General features: G+C 41.3%; 2 protein-coding genes across 3 annotated transcripts in view; both read right to left on the bottom strand.

Moving 5' to 3' along the window:
* arrb2b (arrestin, beta 2b) overlaps window positions 1-6,745 on the bottom strand; it is a 51,085-nt gene extending 44,340 nt beyond the window's left edge. The window contains exon 1 of one of the 2 annotated variants that reach the window (XM_072687728.1): window positions 6,500-6,745. In XM_072687728.1, the coding sequence (XP_072543829.1) occupies window positions 6,500-6,522 (23 nt within the window). In that variant the 5' untranslated portion in view covers window positions 6,523-6,745. Of the gene's footprint in view, window positions 1-4,168; window positions 4,278-6,499 lie in introns of those variants that run through there. The other variant, XM_072687727.1, reaches the window with a different exon arrangement.
* Window positions 6,746-12,822: 6,077 nt separating this feature from the next.
* On the bottom strand, window positions 12,823-18,150 carry hmgb3a (high mobility group box 3a). The gene is made up of 5 exons (XM_072687722.1): window positions 17,983-18,150; window positions 15,661-15,867; window positions 15,439-15,572; window positions 14,978-15,152; window positions 12,823-14,077 (listed from the first exon to the last, which is right to left on the bottom strand). Exons 1-5 carry the CDS (start codon window positions 18,148-18,150, stop codon window positions 13,871-13,873), a joined length of 891 nt encoding a protein of 296 aa, XP_072543823.1. The 3' UTR covers window positions 12,823-13,870.
* Window positions 18,151-25,240: the final 7,090 nt, after the last annotated feature.

Raw genomic sequence — 25,240 nt, 5'->3', positions numbered from 1 at the left:
ACACAGAGAGGACAGCATGATAATAATTGCTGAAAATTAATTACATTGGACATCATTCACCAACTGCTCTTTTCACAAGGATTCTGACATTCACCAATGTTGTAAGAGTTAAAAATAGGGATGTCCTGATCTGATCCAGTGACTCGGGATCAGGGCCAATCCGGTCATGTTTTAATGGAACAGGTATCGAATATTTTAATCACAATCTAGTTTAGAGTCTTTTGTTTTAGCCACGTTGTTCAGAGTGTCATCTGGTGTCCTCAACGCACCATTAATGGACATGACTTCCCAGCCAGCGGCACTGGGAGCTTAATGGTCAGGTAGGTGAGTCAGACTGGATAAGATATTAAAGGCACTAAAAATAATAATAATAATATTAATAAGTAATATTAGGCAAAGTGGCCACTAACCTAAATAAATCAGTCTAAAAAATCTCATTTTACAACCTGCTACTAAAAATAAAAGGATTTTACATCAGTATTAATCACATTTTATCTAAACTGTGTGGCTGTATTATCTATACAACCACAAGGTTCGGATCGGTATCGGCTGAAACTCAGCGTTGGGTTGGATCACGGGGCAAATTAACCTGATAGAGACATCCCTAGTTAAAAACAAAGCTATGGCTAATGCTAGGCTGCTCCTGGGAGTGGTCACAGTGACGTAAATCAGTCGATAGAATGCAAAATAACAGGGTTGTAAAAAGGATTGTTGACGGCATCGGAGCAATTTCAGTCACATACTCACTATTGATACATCAAAGACCAGCCTAGCTGCCTCTGTGGCACTTCATTAAATGTGTTCTACTCATGTTAGCCTACCATGATACAAATATGACCGCAAAAACTAAACAAAGGGGTTTTGAGGAAACTAAACTATACATATATTTGCATTCAGGAAGTCCCAGCCTAATGTAAATGTCCATGCAAAACTGCACAGTGGACAAGCTGCATCTTTCTACCACTCTCAAAACCACAACCTAACAACATTAACCAGGATTAGCCAGGATCTACTGTATGACAACGTTGTAATGAACAGTTTGCTACAGTTCATTACAACAAACTTTAAACTCGCTCTACGCACAGAATTGTGCGTCCTGGGATGATATTGATTGTGGTGTTTAGATTACATGGTACGTAAAAAGAAAGTGAAATATCCCGGGAAATGCTGTTTGCAAGGAGCAAGAGACCATAAAATTATAGGCCGACCAGCAGGTGTTTTGACTGCTGTGAAGGACTGAGGGGTTAAATGAAAGTGTACTTTGTCAGGCTTTCGCCAAATAAGGGGACCCGGGTACATCAGAGGTATTCTCCCAAGCTTGTTTACTTTATCGAAGAAATAATAGGGCCTCGACTCCATTTGAAGTCTCTCTTTCAGGCGTTCCAAATGACCACTTCAACGTATGAAAATTGCAGAACAGCTGACGGGCGCAAATACTTTGTCCCGGCACAGCATGTGGTATACTAGTGTAGCCTTTTATTGGCGGACAGGGAGAGAGAGGAGCGCCGCTTTGAAAACGTGAAACTGGTTGTGGTGGACAAGCCAGTTACTATGGTTACGAACAGTGAAGCCTCAATCAGAGGTCACGAGGGTCATCTACTTACAGAGAGATGCAGAGAGGGTTGATTAAGCTGGAGAGAGAAAGAGAGAAAGAGAGAGAGAGAGAGAGAGAGAACACAGACAAAAGCAGAACATATCTTTACAAAGAGGACAAACGAGTCATGCGTCGTTTTGAGCTACACGTGCCCACTCTACCCAATTTAACACACGATCCGTTTAGCATGACTACAGCATTCAAATAAAATACTGAGACAAGCTATAGCTCAACCACTTAACCTCTTATTAGTCCCATAAATAAGCTGTTGTGGTGCAAGATCACAAAGGAAGTGTTTTTAGGACAAGTTAGGGGAAAATAAGGACGTTATTTAGGCTAACGATTCGCCCCAAGTAACTATTAGGCCTAATTCTCAGAAACACTGTCACTATCACGCAATTATGCTGCTAAAATGGTAATACAGCCTTCAATAAATCATTTTGACAAAAAAGGAAATTTCCTTTCTTTCGCAGTCTTTATGGAATGCCATTTACCCCCACAACAGTCATGCTAAAGGCAACTTTTGACTAATCATTTGCATAAAACATGTCCACATGGCTACCCAAAATCCATTGTGCATAACCCAGTAGTCCACTGCACTTGGCATTCCCTGTGCGTCCTTCCTGCCACACTGAAGAGCCAAGACTCCCAAGCAAGAAACTGATTAACTAGAAACGGTCTTCCAGATCAGTAATAATGGTCCTAATTATATGACCAAATGAGCAAACAAGCTTCTGTCTCTCTCTCTCTCTTTCTCTATCTCTCTTGTCCTCTTTCTTGCTATCTCTCTGACTGCAGAAAGCTGTTTAACCCTTACATGCCGAGAGTCACTGCTTTCGCTTTGCTATACTTTCTTAAATGTAAATACGCCACTCCATTATTATTTACATAGTATGTCAAGTCATTCATTATATTTACATTCAATTTTCTATAGTGGTTCGAGTCTGCATTTCTGTTTTCTTCCCATCTGTTCCAATGTCAAGAAGTGACAAAATGACTAAATGTAAGGGTGCGAAACCTGTACACACAGTAACCTTACTGCTGCTACACTCATGTCTGCGGTACCTGGTAATTTCACACACCATTGAAATGAACGCTGACAGTAAGGGTGATCAGACACAGAGCAGTCTTCTGACCCCAGCTCATTTTCTCAAAAGCTTTATAGTCTTAAGGTCATCTTAAATAGTAGATTGAAGAGTGTTTGGTCTGATGCTCGCTGTTTCTGACACTATTGGCGCAACGACTTATCAACTTAAGCCGATGAACATCGATGACCCAAAATAGTTGGCAACTAATTTAATAGTCGATTAGCTGGTGATGTCTCAAGGGGTGTTTCTTGGATTAACTTGGAGATTTGGGGTGCACGTGAACTGCGGATTAATCACCAAAGTTTAACCATACCAGTGTGGGCACAGTTTTACTGCCGCAGTTACTTTTGAAGTAATAATTCCCTAAATTTGGAGGCAGAGCTGCAGTGAAAACATACAGTAGAGAATACACAGTAGAGAAGTTTGGAGTCAAATTAAGAACAAAATAACATCCTAAAATTAAAACCTGCCAAATTTATACTTGAGTGATAAAAAGCCCAGTTATTTAAGAGTTGGTGTGTGTGTGGGTGTGTGGGTGTGTAACATAATCCCTTCCTCCTCCCTTCCCACTTTTCTGAGAGGTTGCCCTCAGAACCACATGCCTGGTTCAGATCACTGACAGTGGTTTTGAAAAGGTGATAAATGACAGACCCTCAAAGTGTGTCTCGGCAATACAGTCTTATATTTGATACACAGCATCTGGAAGTAAAATCTGCCCAAACCAATGAGGTAACAGGATGCGGGGAAACACTATCTGCGATCAGTGTGAGAAATAAACGTCAGCTGGGGGACCAAATCCAATCTCAAACATTCTCTAAAGCTAAACAAGGCATTACCAATCGTTCGCTTACAATAGGTCTAAATTGAGAAATAGGACCTGCTGTGAACAGTCTATTATACAGCAAACATTATTAAAAAAAAAGTATCCAAATAGGGATGCTGGCTTTTCCCCCACAAATCATGACACTCTTAAAGGTGCATGAGAATACAGGGGATTACGCGAGTGAGGAAGCTAAAACCAGACAAGTAAGCGGCTATCTGTGCTTGACCGAAAGCTATCCTGCCAACAATCTCTTCACCCAGACAACTACACACCACGCCACATGGACACAGAGAAGACAGCAACACTATCCGGTAAGACTCTGGAATAACTACAAAAAAATAATTATAAGGTTCTTGTTACAGTGTTAAAAAAACTATGCTATGCTATGTGGCTCCTATGAACCAAACCAGCCAATCACAACAGAGCTCATCACCCCCCCCCCCCCAAGCCCACCATAAAAGGAAAATCAGCATGTTTCAGGTAAAATAAGAGGGGCTTGTATAAAAAAAGCATCTTACACCATTACTATTTACATCATAAAACTCAATATACTCAATAAATGCATTTTAAGGCACCTTTACTTCTTACAGGTGATAAATGATGATCAGTTCCCTCTAAAACATAAAATAATAAATAAAAAACACACAGCATTTCACCTCCTACCTCATACAGCCCCCAACAATAACAACACTTCCTCCTCCCAACATGTCACCATCAAGACTGCACTGAACGTGTCCGGAATTCCAAAGCTATCCCGAATTTGATCCAAGGTCAACGACAGTGGATTCTTCTATTCAAATTCCAATGTGTATTCATACAGAGTCGGCCTATTTTATCCGGAAAAGCCCACTGGAGGAGGACTGAAAATGTAATGGTACGAGGACAAAGGCGAGATGGAGAAAGGCAGCTGAATTGGGGAGTCGAGATGAGGATTTTGCTGTGGTGAAAGGGAGTTAAGTGAGCAGATTAGAATGTTTGAGCAACGAGCCGACTAAATCCCCTGTAGCCTACAGTGATTCGACACTGGCAAGCGAGCCAGATGCACAGAACACTACACCCACACTCCAGCGCACCCACACTTCTCCCTCTCACTCTCACTCACTGTCTCTCTCGAGATTGAGAAAGAGAGAGAGCAGCACTACAATAAAACCCCGAAAAAAGCCAATTGAGTGCGCTGTGGGCGCACATCTGAAGAACGCACATCTGAAGAGCGCACATCTGAAGAACGCAAGTGTGTAAGTGGTTCAGAAATGTTTTTTAAAGATCAAAATTTGTAGGATGGGGGGGGAGAAAAATCCCCTCCACCCAAAGCTAATTTGAATGCACAGACCAACCACAGACACCTCCACAATCTCGCCTCTTTCACAGCCTTGCGGTGCTCTGAATGTGTGTCAATCAATACAGACCAAGCAAGTTTGTTCTGCATTGGTTGTTTCGTCAGGGGCATGGAACAGCTGCTCTCTCTTTCTCCACACACACACACACACACACACACACACACACACACACACACACATATACAAAAGGCCACAGCCCTTTTTAATCAGATTACTATACAATAACAGTGCCACCATAGCCCACTGAGCAATGTTTACACCCTCTCTCAGGGCTGGGAATCACAGGATTGGCACTGAAGCAGCGCCCTTTAAAAGGCTCATGTGTTAAAAGCGCAGCTTCACGCTTTTCAGAACGCACACCGCGGGCCCACGTGTGCTCCGTGCGTGTGCTGCGTGTCATACGTCAAAGCAACGTCACCGCATGAAAAAGGAGGGTTTACCTTGTTACCTACTGCGGCACACACTGCAATATTCACAAGGAGAGACACCGATCGAAAAACAGGGCCTAACAAGCACTCAGACGAGCTGCTGGCCCCGGGGCGAAGAAGACTGGAGATGTAGGCAGAGGCAACTCCAAGTTACTCATCAAACTGCACACGTACACGTTCGCCCACGACTCCAGCGACACTACGGGGCGACTGCAGCACACTTTAGAGAGGGGGGTGCTTTAAAGGCGAAGCTACGCGGCCAGTGCCGAGCTGTGTAACACAGGAAACGCCGAGGCTCTTTACTCAAACTTGAGGAAGTGCTCAGGGCTGGGGGCGGTGGTGCTGAACTGGAATCTCCTACAGGGCTGTGATCTGTGTGTCTTCTGGTAGTTTTCCGTTCTTATAGACCTACAAGAGCGGTCGTGGGGTCGCTAGTGTTACACTGGAGCCAGTGGAGAAGACGTGCCTGCTGGTCCACTGCAGACAGGCTGTATGTGTGTGTGTGTGAGAGAGAGAGAGAGAGAGAGCGTGTGCGTTTGTGGAGGGGCGATGTTCACTAAAGCTCGACATATAGAAGAGCCGCTGGTCGTAAACAGTCAGAGGCCACTTGCTGGAGGCGGTGTGAAACAGAGGCAGGAATAAGAGTAAATGGCGCACTCCCACTCTTCACACGGGCGAGCTGCTGCTACTGCTGCTGCTGTTTCTGCTGCTGCTGTTGTTGTTGACGGGCTGTGAGGACACACTTAGTTTTGGCCGCGTCCAAAACCATGCACTACTTCACCATACGTGCTACACCACTATTCTGCGTGCTGTTTAGGAGGCACGGAGCGGTTTGGGCTGCAGACTGTGAGGAAGCTAGCTATACATGTTTTAAGAGAGGCGCGCGGCGCAGCGCTGCTGGTCAGTAACCCCACCCAGACAAACGGACATACACAGCTACTCCAGATAAACTGTTCATGTGCTGATATGTCGTGACACAACTGTACAAACACACACACTACACTACACTACACACACTACACTGACAGTATGCTGCTGCTGCTGGTGGTGCTGGTGCTGGTGGTCGTCATAACCCAACGACGCCTTTGCTCACCCTAACCCAGCCCGGAGCTCCGCCGTAGTTGTTGTTGTTGTGGATGTACTGGCTCTCCCCGGTGAGAGAGACACACAACACGGCACCGCTTCGTGACTTTAGACCGAGTCGGAACTTGAGGTAAACGAGGTCTTACCTGGTCCCCGCCTTGTCGCCCATCTCCGGAGGCCTTTTTACTCGAAGCTAGACTGCAAAAAAAGGCTCTCTGTAACCAAACAACCCGGCTGCCACTTCGAATAGAGCGTCCCGACCCCCTCTTCTGAATCTTTCGAGGCTTTGCCGTCCAGAATGATTTCCACCCTCTCTCTCTCTCGCGCGCGCGCGCTCCCTCCCTCTCTCTCTCTCTCTCTCTCTCTCGCGCTCTCTCTCTCTCTCTCTCTCTCTCTCTTTCGCAGGGTAGTTTCCCGCAGCCCTGAGACGGAAACCTCTGTCAGTCCGTCTCTGCTGACAGCGCGCAGGCCCCGCCCCTTGCAGCTGACCGACAGCGACGTTGGCCAATCAGCGAAGCGGGATGCATTTGCATCATGCTGTCGTCACGCCGTTGACCCTCCCTGCCGTTGGGATTACCAATTAGAGATGCCTATAAGGACGAGGGTGTAGCGGGCGGTTCAGCTGTAGTTTAACCCAACGAGCCAAATAACTCTCAGTCGCGGCACTTTAGCCCCTCTTAACGTTCAGTGTGAGCCGAGACAAGGTCTTAATTCTCGTGTTTGGGTGGAGGTTTCGATAATGTCACAGAGTTAAGTCCACTGTTCACTGGAGCTGTTCCCACCACCGTAAATGAAGACCAACTGGTTGCCTGAAGCATGGGAATGTTTTTACTTTAGGGAATGCTGTTTTTTTCCAATCGCACAATCGACACTAGTAAAGGGCTGTTTATGAGAAACAGATGTGCTCTACAAATAGGCTAGTGTTATCAAATCAGGACTGTAGATGATCATATTCGTCCGTGTGTAGGAAACTCTGTCCACGGTCCTCCTTCCTTATTATATAGGTTCCTTTCTATTCCGTGGATGTAATTATGTAATGGGCCCATAAACCTGTCTTGTGACTGCAGCCAGATGAAAACACTGTCTTGTGCCATCTAGCGACAAGGTGAAGACAACACGTTTATATGGCTAGATCTGCTCCACTTCTGCCCATAAGGAGGGTCAGTCTGGTTTGAAGAAATGTAACACATAGTGGTGGATGGTTCCTATTCAGCTGTAGGAGAATACATTGTATCACACTAGGCTTTCTAGACTAGATTTTGCCTCTTACTTCATACAAGCTAGATATTTGGATGGGCAGCTTGTTTGAGTGCATCCTGGGGTAGAAGGCTAATACAGCTTTTGGATCTTCATTCATTCTAATGTACAGTACACTGCAAAAGCCGCACTCCACTCTTAATTAGTTCAACTAATAATTTCAGCATCAGAAAAATAACAAATAAATATATCAGATATTTAAGTATTTATTGAGTCCACCTTTACTGTTTTCCACTTCTTTAAAGTCTTCTTTAAAGTCTTTAAACACATTCAACAATGTCAAGGTCTGGACTCTGGGTTCGTCAATTATTGTTCTGAGAACATCAGCAGCATCTTTGTTTGATCGACACATGCTCCTCTTTGTTTTCTGCATTTGTTGGTGTAGCAAAGTTAACCGATATGAGACGAACTTGTTTCAGTAATGAATGTATAATAGCAATGTACAGTTCCTATAATTTGATATCAGTCTTTTTCATCATTATGGGTAAATTTAAGCCCCCTCTATATTGCAGAACTGCTTCAATTCAGATGCATTGGTAGTTTTTCAAGCATGAACAGCTTGTTTGTGGTGATGTCAACTATAGCAATTTAAGCACTACAAAACATCCATTTAGGTTCTTTTCAGCCTTTCAGGTGTGGATTGGCTTCTCTATTTCAGATAATTGTCCTGCCGCATAAGTTGATTTTGTTTCCTCTTTAATTTACTAACAGACTTAAGAATTCTCTGATACAGAACAGGCTTCATGGCTCCTTCAACAACAGTAAGTTGTCTGGGTCCCAAGGCCACTATTGTCCCACCACTACCACCCTGTTTGAAAGTGGGGATGGTGTTTCTACTGTGAAATGCAAGGTTAGCTTTAAAGGGTCAGATATGAAGGTACCAGAATTGTCCAAAAGCTATATAGTGGACTTCCCATTAAACATTATCCCAAAAAGTATATGGATGGTCCAGATGTTTTTGGGTTTTTTTTTAGTATGTATTGTTAAGCATTGATGTTTCTTTAGGTTAGCAGTGTTCTCTTGCTACTCTCCAGTAAATGCTTTTGCCCAGACCCTTTCTAACTGTTGAGTAGTGGACACTGACTTTAGTCAAGGCTAGAGAGACCAGCGGCTCTAGTTTCTTGCAGTTTCTTAGATGTTACCCTACAACCTTTGGACACTTCCTCGATGGTTTGCTGCTGTGACCTTGCAGACATTTAGGCAGGCTGGGCACTTGTGGGAAGATTCATGAGTGGTCAGAGGATTCTCAGCTTGTAGATAATGGCTCCCACTGTGGTTCGCTGATGCTCTAGAAGTGGTTTTGTAGATTTAGATATTTCTTTAGTCCTTTTTACCCAGCTCTTCTGGATTTTCTTTTGATCCTGATCTTGTGTGCTTGTAAAAACATGTGGTACATTAGGAATGGCTTTTCCAGTCAGTAGGATTAATATGTTTCTCTTTGTCTAATAACTACTATATATACTACTAACTAATATACTACTGTGCTGTACAAGAGGCCAAATATTTGCTAAAATAAACAAACTTCACAATTTACACAACCCAGCTGTTCCAAAACTTGGATTCTCTTTTTGTTTAAAATGAAAACAACTGACAAGACAAGACGAGCTTATTCACCATTTGTGTTGGACACTTGGACACACACATTTGGCCTCTGCCTTTAACCCATCCGTGCAGTGACACACTAGTGATCAAACACGCACAGTAACAGTAAGCACATGTGCCCAGAGCTGTGGGCAGCCATTGCTGTGGCGCCCGGGGAGCAGAGAGGGTGAAGGGCCTTGCTTAAGGGCCCAACACTGGCAGCTTGGTATGGGTATCAAACCCACAACGCTGTCTAAGCATTTAGCTTATAATACATATGTTTGTATTTGATTTATTTCAATTCCATGGAGTTATTCATTTCTTGGCATCAGAAAAATGCAGAAAACATATTTCTAAGTAATAAAATTACACAGAAGTCTCAACAATGGAGTATAATTTGGTTTGGTCTTAGAAGACTCTCGTGATCCAAGTAATTCACAACACATTCAAAGATGTTGAGGTCTGGAGTTTGTGTCCGATCAGCTTGAATGTTGACATCAGTGGAATTGATCAGATCTGAGGTCTCTCCAAGATGAATACTGCTTTTAATTGGATGTGGATGAATTGATGGTTTATCGGGTCTTGTAGAGACCCTTGTTCTCTGTATCTTTTAATGCCTTTTTAGAAAACTCTTCAGAAAACTCATGTTTTTTTCTTATGCTGGTGGATCCTCAGATATCTAATCTCCTCTGAAGTATCTCTTGAAAAGTGATTCCCTCGTACTTAATGACCAATTTAAGTGCAAATCAAATAAATGAAGGGTGGACTTTTGCTCAGTATGAAACATACATGTCCAAATGTTTGTGGACACCCATTGCTGACACAGACTAGTCTAGTCCCTGTAGAGAAGTAGTATTGTTAATAGAACAGGACTCTCTGGAGCAGAGAGAGAGCACATGAGCCTATTGACATTATGCCTAATGCTAGGTGTGGGCTAGAGGGGTATAAAGCCCCTCAGCATTGAGTTGTGGAGCAGTGGAACTGTTTTTCTGGAATGATGGTGCTCCACCCAATACTTTTAGGATGTGTTGGGAAGTTGGGGATGAGGTGGGGGGATGATCACCCAAAATTGTGACCTACCTAAAAAGTGTGTCACTGAAAGCAATCAGAAAAAACAATGAATGAGCAGGTGTCCCAATACTGTAGGTGTCCAGTCTACAATCACTTGATCATACTGAAATATTACACTTACAAAGACTTGAAACTAATCGGGAATAAATGAAGATGTCCAAAGGTTTGTGGACACCCCCTTAAATGAATGCATTCAGCCATTATAAATTGCACCAATTGCTGACACAGACTAGTCTACTCCCTGTAGAGAAGTTGTATTGTTATTAGAATAAGACTCAGAATTCAGCCAAGGCTAAAATCCAACAACATGCAACTTGGAACCAGCTTGAAAGAAGCATTAGGCCGATTGAAATGGTGGCTTCTGTAACTCTGTAAGAGGAATAAACAACAATAACATTGTGTCTCAGAAAATACATATTTCCTCATGCAGCATCCAGTAACTAGAACCCTTTAAGAATTGTGTCTTTGTCTTGTTGTTTCTGGATTAGAACTATGAGAACAGAAGCAGCCAGAAGACATCGATGCTCATGGTCCCTGAGAGAGAGAGAGAGATTTTATATTTCATACAAAGAGTCCTGGTCTGGATGTAAGATATCCACACCTACAAGCAAAGCCTGAGGCTAGGTATTGCTTGGGGATCTTCTTGAAGGGTATTGCTTGGAGAGCTTCTTAACTCAGAACAAGGCTGGGGGAAATACGGCAGTGTTTGTTGATATTGTGATGAGTTGCATTACGGTAGGTTAAAATATGTGCTTTTTATGTGTATCATGAATATCATCAGGACTTTGATGTTTTTGAACACTGAGCAGCTCCTTCGAGCCCTTAACAAGGAGAAAAGTGAGTCCTGGTTAACTGCATTGAGTGCTGTGCAGTGTGCAATGCTGACTGTTATTTATGATCCTTGAAAAGCATAATGCTTGAAGATTTTGTTGAATATTTCTTGTTGATTTAGTAGCAGTAATGCCAAACATTTACAATTTACCTCAAACATCAGCATCAGCCAGGCTCCTGGTGTTTGCATCATTAGTATTGCAGTGGTACTAATGTAGTTAACATGTAATGGAAGACTCTATCCCACCCATCTTGACTGATGGACATATACACTACAAGGGCAAAAGTATTGGGACACATACAGAAGCCTTTATGATATCCCATTCTAAATGCATAGGTATTAATATGGAGTTTGTCCCACCTTTACAGCTTTTGCAGCAGGTTTGGAACTCAGTTACAGAGTAATCATATTACAGTACCACACACAGTACCACAATTCAGTGAGCTCTTCAGAATGACCCTTTATTTCACTAATGTGTGTAAAGGCAGACTGCATGGCTAGGTGCTTGATTTTGTATACCTGGATGAAGCATCTGAATTCAATGATTGAGAGGTATGTCCCAATATTTTTGTCCACATTTCATTTTATCTTAGCTGGTTGCTTCAGTGCACCAGACCTCTGGTGGATTGACTGTATTTCAGTTACGTTGTGCAAATTAGGCTCAAAAAGGCATCAAACACCCAAAGTTTTGACCAGGTATTATGCAGGTATTAAGCTGGGTTATTGATCACAGCATTGCAAGTCCGATACTCCACGAGGCTTCCACTTTTGGGTCCTTCAGCAAGGGCCACTGGCCCTGCTAAAGGGGCACAATAGCACGGCCGACCCTGACCTTCTAAGCTGGACAATGCAAAGAGAAGAACTCCATTGTGCAGTACAAGTATAAATCACAACGAAGGCATGTTAATAGAAATCCTAATACCACACTATCATTCTGTATATCAGTCTGTGGCGAGACGTATTTAATCAAACCATTATCACACAGACAAACATCAGTCATCTCTGACAGCGCGTTGGAAAGATGAACTCCCGAAAAGTCAGCTGTTATCTCTCCTTCCTGATCTTGCCAGATCTCTTCCCCACATTAAGAGCAATTAGGCCCGTGATTTATAAAGGCACACTAACTCACTTAAGGCAGGATTCTGCAGCAATAACACCACTGACGTCGTGCTCTCCTTAGACTCCCTGTGTAAATGGCTAAGCCGTGCTATTTAAACCTCATTTAAATCTTCGGAAAACACTCAAACACAGACAGGAGCCGGGCAACAGGAAGACGCAAGTAAAGACCTAAAGAGGATAGAGATAATCTAATCAGTCCATACAATGGGCTTTAGCGGTGTAATTAGATTAAATGCTTCTGCATCACCCTGTATGTGAACCTCTGACATCACTGGAGTAGACATACCATTAGCCAACTATGCCAATGATGCTTACAAAAGCTTGGCCACCCCCCCTACTGAGTGTAATAGCAGTGGTTAAAGCATCCCTGCTGGTCTAAGTGAACATGAACCTGCTTTTTTTTTTTTTTAAATAACATGAGCAATTTGGCACCGATTGTTGTATTTCGCTGTTGATGGGTTGTTTAAAACCTTTCCATCAGTAAACACTGGTGTTTCAACAGTAAAATGATGCATTTTACTGATGCAAGTTCCATTATCACACCAAGCCAGCTGCTGTTTATGGATCCGTGGTTAGTGGAGTAAAAGGCATGAAAGACAAAACACACCATTATAAAAATTTAATCCGTTTAATTTCAAACGTAGCATCCTAAACATATAAAAAAGAAAATCTTAGATACAGATAAGTACAGATTCATGGTCAACAGTTGCACTCTCCCCTCACGTGGAACATGAGGCGCACACAACAGTTAATATTAAAAATGCACTTAGCTTAAAACATGCTAAAGAAAATCTTCCACATAGCTGTCGCCATCTCCTGTGCTCAAGGCCCAAGAGGGTTTTGGGAATGAGTTACTGTTTTACGTAGTGTGTTCAAACCACATAAACTATGTACCAAATGTTTTTTTTGTTTGTTTGTTTTCCCAGCTTGCACCACAGCAGCAGTGTGCTGGCAGAAGCCGCATCTTTTGCACTGATCCGAGAAGCGTTTCACAGTTCCTCTACTCAATGATTAAGTTCGGGTTCTGGAGAAAGGACGAGTAGGTCCTAGATCAGTACACAAGAGCAACTCCGTGTGGGGAGTGAAATCAGCATCACTTGCCCTAATACAGGTGCAGCGTGGAGGCTCCAATGACACCTTGATACACACAACACTGAGCAGAGTAGCAAAAATCAAACTCTAGTCCATAATATACTGAGTTACATACAATTTTAGACAACCCATTAAAAAAGAAACAAACAAACAAACAAACAAATAAACAAAAGGAAGGGAAAAAACAGAACGTGTTTATATATGGCAGTGCTACCACTTGTGTAAATGATCTGATATAAGCAATGAATGGAAGCAAATGGTAGTCAGGAAGACACTGGGCTGTCTTGATGATACACACACATACACACATACACACGCACGCGCTAACCTGGAGGTAGGAAGCTGCTTCGGTTTTCACTCACAGTAACTGTCCTTTCCTCACAAACATCACAAACCGTTTCATGATCATCAAAAATAATAAGTGATGCACCAAAGACCAACAGTGTATTCCTACTGCACTTCATCCATACAGAAAATTCAATAATAATAATAATAATAATAATAATAGCAATAATAATAATAATAATAATAATAATTCTAGCTTAGCCACTACAGAAAATGATGTCTATTCATCATCCTCTTCGTCGTCGTCATCCTCGTCATCATCTTCCTCATCATCATCCTCGTCATCATCTTCTTCGTCCACGCTGCTCTTCATCATGGGTTTCGGGGCCATTCCCATCATGCCCATGCCCATACCTGCGCCCATATTCACCCCCATATTCATGGCCATGCCGCCAACCTTGCCCTTTGACTTGTAATCAGCAATGTCCTGCGAAAGGAAAGAAACACTGTTTAATAGATGTGTTTGGTTGAAGCAAAACTCCACCACTTTTCTTAACCTAATCTCAACCTGCTAAATCTACAACATACGGTGGATTAATACAGACAATAATTTGAATGCGCTCCCCAGTGCTTCAAATAAGAACAGAAAAATCCACTGATTCAGAGGTCAATGGACACTTGCTTCGGTATCTGCCCACAAGCTTCTACCTCAATGTGTTTTCTGCTTTTTTGTAAATACTGTGAATTACTGCACATAGTAAATTGATCATATGGAGTATTCCTCTGAAAAATTTCTTTAAGTAGTGTAGTTGACGCTGGGATGAACAAGGGTATACACAACCCTACCAGTCCATTAAGAAAAACCTGGTGATTGTAGTTAAGGACCGTTCACTGCTGGTTTATTGCATGATGAGTATATATGTTTACATTGTACATAGTGTGTTCTAATGAACTGTACTTTCACTTATCAGCTCCATTATGAGTGTATATCTCTGTTTTTCAAGTCCTGCCCTGCATATTTTGGTGTTTTCCCTGCTCCAGTACACCTGATCCTATTAACACCCTAGTTACAATGTCCTAAGACAAGAAGTTGGGCTTGTTAAGAGTGGAGAAAGTACTAAGGTGTTCAGGACAGGTATACTCAGGGGCCAGAGTATGGAACCACCTATTCACAGTATACTGTCATTTAATAACATTTTAGGTGGTGTTATGAAATAATAAACATTTTGTGAAGAGGAACATGCCTGAAGCTCCTTCTCCCAAACTAACATTCTCTCTCTCTTATATATATGTGTCCATGACAAATTCGCAAATCATCAACCATTGATGGTCTGAACTAGCTCATTTCAATGCTATACCATGGGTTTATGAGTGAAAGAGACAATACCTGCTGGTACTTGTCCTTTAATTTGTTGGATTTAATCACATAAGGCTGTTTGTGGGCGTCTGTAAGGTTGTTCCACATCTCCCCAAGTTTCTTAGCGACCTCTCCAATACCCAGGTGAGGATACTGGGCCTTGATTTTGGGACGATGCTCCGAGCAGAAGATGAAGAAGCCAGAGCTATGGAATTTGAAATGACAGTACAAAGGCTTAACACTATTTGTTACAGGGTTATTGTTTATTTATTCATCTTATTCAGTGAGATGTAAACTATGAGAATGGTGCACTAAAACATTGAGCTCAAATATAAGCCCATGAGAGTTTACATCGTTATGAACTACAAAGGTAAAAAATGAAGCATTTTTTTTCATAAACCACAACAAGCTACAAAATGTCAGAAACTCTGCTGCTATCAGAGGAACCCACAAAGTACAGGTTATTGGGTTTGTACTCAAGTCATACTCACGGTGGTCTCTTGGGAGCATTGGGGTCCTTCTTTTTGCCTCTCTTTCCAGTGTAGTGCATCATCTCCTGATCATACCTCACTTTGTCCTGCTTGGCCATGTCCTCAAACCGGCATTTCTCTTTTCCTGTCATTGCCTACAAACAGAAAAGCAAAGTGTAGTCATCCACAGGACAGTAACGGAAAATGAGGAATCACAGAACTGTGCTAGCTGCACTAACTGACCTTCCATCGCACAGAGCACTTTTTGGAGAATTCAGCAAAGTTGACTGGAATCTCTGGACTCTTCAGCTTGTGTTCCTCACGGCACGTCTGAACGAAGTACGCGTAAGCGGACATCTTGCCCTTAGGCTTCCTGGGGTCCCCTTTAGCCATTCTGGTCAGAAAAGGGGCGCTGGTCTCTGTTAGTCTTCTGTGATTATGAGCGTGTATCTGGAGATAGAAAATGGAAGAAACACAGTAGAATTAGTGACTGCATTTATTTACAAGTAGGAAAAAAGCCTGAGTCAAAAATAAGGTCTGCCTGCGTTTGTTGAAGCTGAGGTACTGAAGAGTCATAAGAAAGGAGAGCCCATTAAAATTCTGTGTTGAGGTGATGCTTGTCATTTCGCAGAAGGCTGGACTCGCAGACCCTCCCTTACTGTGTGGGGGATGTGAACTGATTATTAATGAGACTGATTGTGGCTCAGTGTCCTATATAATAAAATCTTCATTAATATTTATAGTTTTTTTAGGGGGGTGGGGTGAAACATAGTAATTTCATAAAGTGATTTAGTATGTATACACTAGTAAAATAAATATATACTAAAATAAAAATATATAATTTTATTTTAAATTGTAATAAATGTATTATTTGCTAATTACAGTAAAGGATCTATGTTTTTTTATTTAAAAGTTTTGAGTAATATTGCATTAAGCAAATGGACTCCGGGCTATTTGGGCCTGGAAGAGATCATTTATTAAAATTTGGATTTATTTGGCACCCCCGCCATGTTCTTTGGTCACCACCGCCCCAAAACTAAATTTCTGCGTGCTGTTTATTTTCCTCCATTAGTCCAACTTTAACTTGCCTAAACCGCCTCTTCTCCCTCACTGCTCTAAACAGGCGTGTGGCTGAACGAGGCGATGCTTTTAGGAAGCTTCAGCCAACGGAGCAACAGAAAGGTCATCAACACGAATTATTCATCTTCCATTTTGTGAAATGCGTCTTCATGAGAAAGAATGATCTTTATTTTCGTCCATCTTCAACCCCTTTCTTGTACTTTCTCTCTGCGGTCCTTAGTTCGCCAGTTTAAAACTCCGTCAGAAATCTTTGGCTCGCAGTGCTGATATATAGCCGTATTCGTAGCTGCTGCCTCGGACGGAGCAGAGCAGCTCGCTGTTTTTGCTCCCCATTCATTAAAATGGCTTCTGTAGGGGGAGCAGGAAGGCTGGGGCTGACTAACAAAGCAACGCACACCCCCCTTTGCATTTCAAGGACGATTTCAGCAAACGACGCCAGTCTAGTGTGAGAAAAACAAGCTTATTCACTAAAACAACTGCTGGATTTTGCCTTTCCGGGACGTTTATACGCTGTCATTTCGGATTTTAGGCGCATTTAGCTGTTTTGTAAAGTTGGAGCCCTAGCTGTCGCTTGGTGCATTGCCGCCTCTAACAAAGACTGTGCGCCAGCCATTTCCAATGCGAGTCTCTCTATCAAACCTGTCAAGTTCAAAAAGCTAATAATGCCGCATATAGCGCTTTATTTTTAACACGGGGTGATAGAGATAGTCATTTTGAGCCGAAAACGAAAAAGAAACACATTTTCCGCTCACTGGAAAACGATTTGCCTCTCAAATTCGCGAGTCGGTTCTGCGCGTAGGAATAGCTTCTTGTCAGTGCTTTAAATCGCCAGCCATTTTAATACAGAGCAAGCGTGATCATCTGAGCACGAAGATGGAAAACGGCAAAACAGAACTTCTACCGGCTGCATGGTCTTTTGTTTTAGACGTTTGGATAGAGAGCAAAGAAAGACACTGAAAACGAACGATTTCGGCAAGAAAACATGTAGCGATGCGGAGATGCTATCAAAATCGGTTCGCGCTGGAAGAAGGGCAGAGTGATTCGCAGCCAGGACCCAGCCAGCCATATTCAGTGTGGGGAATCGGGACAAAAACACATTTCTGATAACTTTCCATTACTCTAACGTAGGACAGCGGGGATAACACACGTTCAGATTACACAGCAGAATCTGATTTGCCTTTTTTACACGATTGCACAGTTAAAAATACATTTTCTATAGTTTATACAGATCTCCGCACAAATCTGGGAATAAACACTGCATTGACGATGTCTGTAGACATTGCATCTGTATCCTTAACAAAAGCTGCAAATGGATTTATTTTTAATTTGCGTCATTTTTGCATCAAAATATAAACGATATAGCGCGTAAATAACAATGCTATAGACTCCGCCTTAAAAAATAAACCATACATAATGTTTGAAAATGCGTAAACCCACAATCGGTGTGTCAGTTTACGTTCATAAAGCGTGGGCATTGCCTCGTACCTGTGTTGTTGAGTTGCCTGAAGTCTCTGCTCTGTCCTCCCTTCTCTCTGCTCTTATAAACCAGGCGCAGCCTCGCCAGCTCCATCCGAGACCGGCCTGATTGGTTAGTGGCCTCGTCCGTTCAAAACAACCTCCAATGCTGCTGATTGGCCTTCGGGTTACACACATCTAGCGATTCTGCGCTCGGATTGGTCCTGGCGCGCGACTCGGCCCCGCCTCTTTCGCAGTCTGGCTGGAGAAGTCTTACTGAAATAAACAAAGTTGGAGAGTCTGCCAGTACGTGTTTCCTACACAGGCACTCCTTTTACACTCTGCTCTTCCCTTATCTCTGCTGATTATCACGGGTTATCGCGGTGATAATGGTAAATTAGGAGCAGGCTTCACTGGCCAAGCATTTACTCATGCAAGGGAGGTTGGGTTCGGTTACACAGTAGCTCGCAATACACAGTGCCTGCCAATACAGCAATTCACACGTGTACAGGAACACTGACAAACACAGGAGTTCTACCCTATATGCATACATGGAAACATCAATAGGCCTAGCCCTGGACTCTCTCTCTCTCTCACACACACACATACACACACACACACACTCACAAACACACTGTGTGTCCAGTAACGTGGCAGTGCTTTTGTGCTACAGTTGTTAGTTGTGAGTGTAGTGTTGTGAAAGAAGAAGCTTAGCCAGAGGCTGGAAACAGATGATGGTCAAGGTGCGATGGCTGTGATGATTTTCTCTGCACGCTTTCTATTTCTGCATGGTGTGCAGATGAAGCAGGGTGGGCAGGTTCACACCAGTGTTTTTTTTTATATGCAGGTCAGATGATGAGTTGCAGCTTGTGCATGACGTGTACGGGTGGTAATAACATACACGTAGCTGATATTACAGTAATGTTTTTTTTTTCTTCTTTTTCTTTCTGGAGTCTAAAGGTGAAGCTACATTTTGGCCTAAAGGATTTTGCAAATGCAAAGTGCTTGGGTGCCTATTGAACATCAAGCAGCTGGTAGATTCAGTGCAAAGGTGTGTTCAGGGATGCACCTGGTTGTGGCTGTGTGTTCTGTGAGACTTCGCTGCTGCACATCTGCAGTTCAATGCCTGTTTGTCTTTGATGCGTCTTTTAACTCATATAGGGGCTTAAGGATGTATCTGGGTCAAGAGTGTTATTATCAGAGAAGTCCCTGTAGTTACTAAATAATACACCGTAGTGTGTAATAAGCCTTGCCGTGTTAAGGGGTAAATGAACCTAAAAATGGTGAGTATTGCTCTAATTGTACATGCTTTCATCAGGGGCACAGCTATGAATTTTGGGCCTCATGAAAAGATGTTACACTGGGCCCCACAACTCTAACAATTCTACCTAAATACTCAGTGAATACACTTTTAAGGTCCCTGTCAGTCTCAGGCCCTTGGAATCGTCCTGACCACCCAACAAAGCACAGCCCTTGTTGACAGAATAACACCACCGTTGAATCAGTGTTTGTGTATGTTGAATTCACTTGATTTTATGCTTAAATAAATAAAGGTGCTGCAAAGTAACGTCATAGAGGATATATTTTTATAAAAGAACTATGGAATTGGCAAAGAGCCCTTTGTAATTAAAAAAAATAATGTAAATGAGGCAATGTACACCAGTAAGGAACTCTATGTTTTTGTTACTGTCACTGCATTTTAGGTTCACTGGAGCTGTGTTAGACACGCATCCACTACACTGTCACATACATTTGATGTTTGTACAGCTGTTTTAGTGTGTAATCGGTTAAGCACCTTCACAGCTCTCAGTGCAAGGGTCCTAACCACCTGATCCGAAAAATCTAGAGCAAACCAAGGACATGATGACTGTCAAAAAAGGCTTTCAGAAATGAATAAGGACCTCTGTGCCATTATACAGAGATGCCAATAAATATCCCATAAATATCAAACCATTTTTAAACAATGACATTCAGGAATCTGCATATATGCATGTGTTACAGATTTAGCATTTTCTTCTTAATGCAGTATAATGCAGTATATAACTAATATACTTTTTATAACCCATGATACAAATTGTGATATTATTATTTTTATTACATATTTATCACATCTGCACAGTTTCAATTTCATTGTATCTCCATTTGTGCTGTTTTTTTGGGGTTTTTTTTACAGAATAGACACATCCTGATACTACCCAACATTCTCTGCCCTCCATAGAATTCCTCCCAGAACTAACTCTCTCTTTTTACCTTTTCCGAGTAAATGGCCACCTGGCCCGACCTGCTGGAAGATTGCCTGCTGAGGTCCCCTCTACCTGCGTCAAACCAGCTGCCACCTACCGGTCCAACCAGCAGGCCCCCTACCCACCACCACCCATAGCAGACCAGCGGCTCAACCGCCTACCACTGCTACCTGTTTAATGACCATGTTAAAACCTTTAAAAAATGGACTCGTAACTATCTGCCACTATTAATATCACCATTATGAACTATCTGCTGTATCTGGTTTGGTCATTTTTATCATTAATGTTTAAATAGTTCTGACCAGAGGAGGATGGGTCCCCTTTGTGAGTCTTGGTTACTCCCAAGGTTTCTTCCTCCAGCTCTGAGGGAGTTTTTCCTTGCCACTGTCGCCGTTGGCTTTCTCACTGGGGGTCTTTGATCCATCATGTCTTACATTATTTCTTTTTTTTTCTTTGTCTCTGTCTTTTATTAATTACTAATTATGTAAAGCTGCTTTGTTGTAAAGTTGTAAAAAGCTCTATACAAATAAATCTGATTTGACTTGACTTGACATAATGTAAATATGATTATATTTTTGTATCATAATTATATAATGAATGGGCCAAAAGAAATGCTCCAAAATGACTTCAATAAAATTGAAATATGTTTAATTAAAACCTTTTACAGTGACGTCCATTCAAAGTTATGACAGTTTTCTCCTCCTGTAAACTTTTTTTTTGGAGATTTGGAGGTTTTGTTGCAACAGCAACGATGTACATCTAGAAATGTGGATATTAGGTACATATCTGAATCATGCATATTTAGATTCCCCAGATGTCTGATGGTTGATGATGATTTATTTTCCATATATCTAGCACCATGATTTTTTTTTTCAATTTGAATAACCAGAAGAATAAAGCTGCCACTAGGTGCCAACCAAGGCTCATTTTTCCTCCTGCTCACAGACGCAGTATGTTGTCTCTTGTACTTATCATTTCACATGAGTGTAAAAGCTGGTAATTTAGTGTTTAGTTGGTGATTTGTGAAGAGACCATCTGGGGTTATTACCTGCCAAATATGAGTGACTGGTTACTTTCCAGGCCTGGGAAACATGGAAGGGCTGTAAAACTAGTGAGGCGTGCCGTTTATAATATATATTTATTGGAACATATGCAATCAAAAAGATTCCTCCAGTTATGAAGGAGTTATAAGGGAGTAGCTGGAACAGCTAGAACTGGGAAATCTCACTCTAGAGACCACTGAAGCGCCACTGCAGGGGTGGGTTGGCTAGTTTACTACTCATATAAAGGTGGTAAAATGTTTTATTTCACCTTTAAAGTCTACCGTTAAAATGGGCACAGAGAGGCACAATAACAGAAGACAGATGTTCTCTTGTGCCCTCAGCACTACTGGACCATGACCTAGTGCATGGCTATAGACCTGGAGTACCTGGAGTTGGCAAAACAAAAGAGCTCAAACTGAAATGCGATTTTCACTGATCTTGATATATACTATTTGTAATGATTGTGTAATGATGATGAAACATAAATAGAGTGAACCAGTCCAATATACACACATATATACACATCCCTGCATGTCATATGATCCGATTAATTACATCCATTTCTTTCTATTAAATAAAATTAATTCATTTTTGTGGCACTTATACTGAAATTAAAGGTGCAGTACAAATAATATCTATGCAATTTATTGTTATTATTATTATTATTATTATTACAAAAACATAAATTACCCCTTTTGAGGTAACTAGATTTCGGCAAAAAATGATAAACATCTGTCAGACTGCAATGTAAGCATTATTATTTTAAGCCTATTATTATAGGCAAACACGAGCTAACTAAGCTAAAAGCCTAATACAAAACCAGTTGTAAGTAAGTGAATTTTGGTTGTAAGGTGTTTTTGTTTGATCAATAGAACCAAAGTGTGGGTTTATAAAGGAGCACAAAGGCTGGTCGATGACAAATCTGTTCTTCTCTGGAATTATTTTTTTGTGTGAAACATGCCTTAATGCAACTAACTGTCTAAACATCTCAAAAGGCTGTCTAAACATGGACAAAATAAACATGGAACATAAACATGGAAGTGGTGTACATCAATCCACAGTTAGACAAATTGTCTACAAATGGAGAACATTCAGGACTGTCGCTAATCGCCCTAGGAGTGGGTGTCCTGTTAAGATCACTCCAAGGGAACACTGGCGAATCCTAAAAGAGGTGACAGAGAAACCAAGGGTAATATCAACAGACCTAAAGAAGACTCTGCAAACTGCAAAAAAACGTGTCCGCTATTACAAAAACTCTGAGCAAAAATGGAGTTCATGGAAGGACACTGTAATAGAAGCTGCTGCTGTCCACAAAACATTAAAGCTCATTTTAAGTTTGCCCAAGATTTATTTAAAGAAAGAGTTTAAGAATAATCAGGATTCTCAAAAATGTTCTTAAATATTTTTCTTAACTTTACGATAGCCTCTCACCTTTCTCTCACCTGTGTTGAAATTCAATTGGGCAGCCTCTAAAATGATCAGTTGAAATAGTTGGATTGCTAGAATTAATGTCTAAGTTAAATAATAATGTTAAAGTGTTAAAGTGGAGACTGTTTTCAAAGTACTAAGTAAAATGAATTTCTAGCTCTTCTTTACTGAAATAGTTTGAACTCGTAGTGTAATTCATGCTTTTCCTCCATTTTGCTCTCTATCCACTGCACGGATTTAACGGAATATTGAAAAACTGAATTTTCAACTGAATATTGTAAAAATGTTGCCTCACATTCTTATTTCACATTGTTAATGATACAGACAAATAGAACTATTTTACAATAGAATTATATTTCTTATAATAGAAAATCTATTTTACAATAGAATTATATTTCTATAATATATTTTGTACTTACAAAATAAGAAAACGATGAGTGAAATATCTGAGATTTTATGGAGAATTGCATTTAAGAACATGCTTATGAACTTCTCAGTATGTATCTGGAGTTTTATCCCAGAAAACCTAGTGTAAATCAGGTCGCAGGATTCCAAGTGTTGACAGTAGTCTCATAATACGTAACACTGCTGCATGAGACCTTGGCTTTCAAGTACACATGAGCAGATCATTTTCCTCCAGTCTCCGTGTGTGTTTATGAAGCCTGCAATTTCTCACTGAAAGAAGACAACACTCTTCAAGGTCTTGACGCAATCAGGAGGACACTTCACACCGCCACTTGACCATGGAGATACTTAATATACTCTGATAATGAAGAACTGAGGCTAATCAAGAGCCTGGAATGCAGTTAGAAGATTCTCCTGCTGCACTACTCAACTACTCAATTCACAAATCATTTCCGGCACATCTCAATATCACTTCGAACATTTCTGTAACACAAGTGTGTCACATACGTGTGAGAGTGCCAGAGGAAACTCACAAAGAGGAGGAACGCTTCTGAGGTACCGGGACTCAAAAGAGGACCCCCTCTTCTTCTGGTCGACACCAGATAGAAAATTAATAATACAAGCAGTATGAGAATATTAAATATAGAACTGTCTGATTAAAGTAATGAATAGAGAAATTAAGTGAATTAACATATTAATCAATGGCTGATGAATGGTAGAAGCCAATCAGAGAATACAAGTGAGAATTAAAGGCGTCCTAAAACGGAAAACTGTATTTATCTTGGCATAGTTTAATCATTCCAGTAGTTCCATACACATGACATACCATGTCCTTCTTCAAAGGCAAAACGCAAAAGTAAAACAGAGCAGTAAAAGGAATCTGGACTCATTATGCTTAAGCCTCCAAAACTTACATACACCCAGCCCACTGCCGAAAGCCCTAAGAGCCTAAACCCTGTGGCTACTTCAGACGAATAAGGAATCAAGGCTAAAAGGGCCTATTGCTGCCTTCAAGTCATGTCAGAAATATCATATTTACAAGATGAGTGCACATAATTGGATGATTGGGAAACTCAGATTTGTTCAATGAGCCCTGACTTTCCAAATTGGGGGCGTGTCAATAAAAAATGCTGATTATTATATAAACTGATTATGCATTAGTTATGTAGTAATTGGTCCATTTCTCATCCACATGTAAGAACTGGATGAAAGAAATGTATCACACATACTTTGCTCTTTTTGTTCATTTTGTTTGCAGTAATATCATCACTGTCCAATGAAAAACATGTATCTCCAAAATGAAAACCTTACAGGAGAAGGAAAAAAAATTCTTAACTTTCAAATCGATGTGAAAAGATTCTATTCCAAGTCACTTTGGATCATTTCTATTGGTCCATTAATCTAGAATTAGTCACACAGTGTTCAGAGCAGCTACAGGCTGCTATAATATATAGCCTAGGTGGAGATAAGTACAATAAGTACAAAATACAAAACATTCTTGTTACAAGCTATGCTATGCTGGTCTAAGCTAGACGTAAACCAGCCAATCAGATGCTGCTTTTCATTGGAGAAATGAGTTTCCCCCTAGGAAGCACCACATAAACACCCCATAGGGTCGAAAAGTTGATGTTGGACACACACTTGGACCATTTTTCATGTGAACATGCGTAAACACTATTTCCAACATTGCTGAACAGTTTGTCAACGGTACGATAATACTGTTGTTTTCAATCAATGCAGATATTGATCTATTTGCACACAAATTGTACATAAAACACACAAAAGCTTGACAGTCTCATGCTGCTGCATTTCTCAGCTGCTAAGTCATAGAAGGATGTTCCAAGGGCAAGGACTCTTTATATACAGCCTAGAAATGCAGCCCAAGAGATTTGGAAGATGCAGCTGATGTCTCCTTCCCGGCCCTTAGTTACCCACAGTTCTCTGCGCACAGACAAACACAAGGGAGTTTTTGGAAAGTTGGTTGTTTTTTAATTGTAATTAATTACCATAAAGAAATGAAAAGGCACATAATTTCCCGTGATGGCAGTTCCATTTCTGTGATCAACAGGCTACTAAGAAGGACTTTTTATAAGACAGCCCTACCAAGGACCTGCCCTGCCTCGTTGCAGCCTAAGCGTTGGAACATGGCTATAGTGTTTAAAGGCAAAA

The sequence above is a fragment of the Salminus brasiliensis genome, chromosome 9 (genome assembly GCF_030463535.1).
Source record: "Salminus brasiliensis chromosome 9, fSalBra1.hap2, whole genome shotgun sequence".
In the NCBI taxonomy this organism is placed as follows: Eukaryota; Metazoa; Chordata; class Actinopteri; order Characiformes; family Bryconidae; genus Salminus; species Salminus brasiliensis.
Note: the sequence above shows the minus strand (reverse complement) of the source record. Positions and strands in the feature narration are given on the sequence as shown.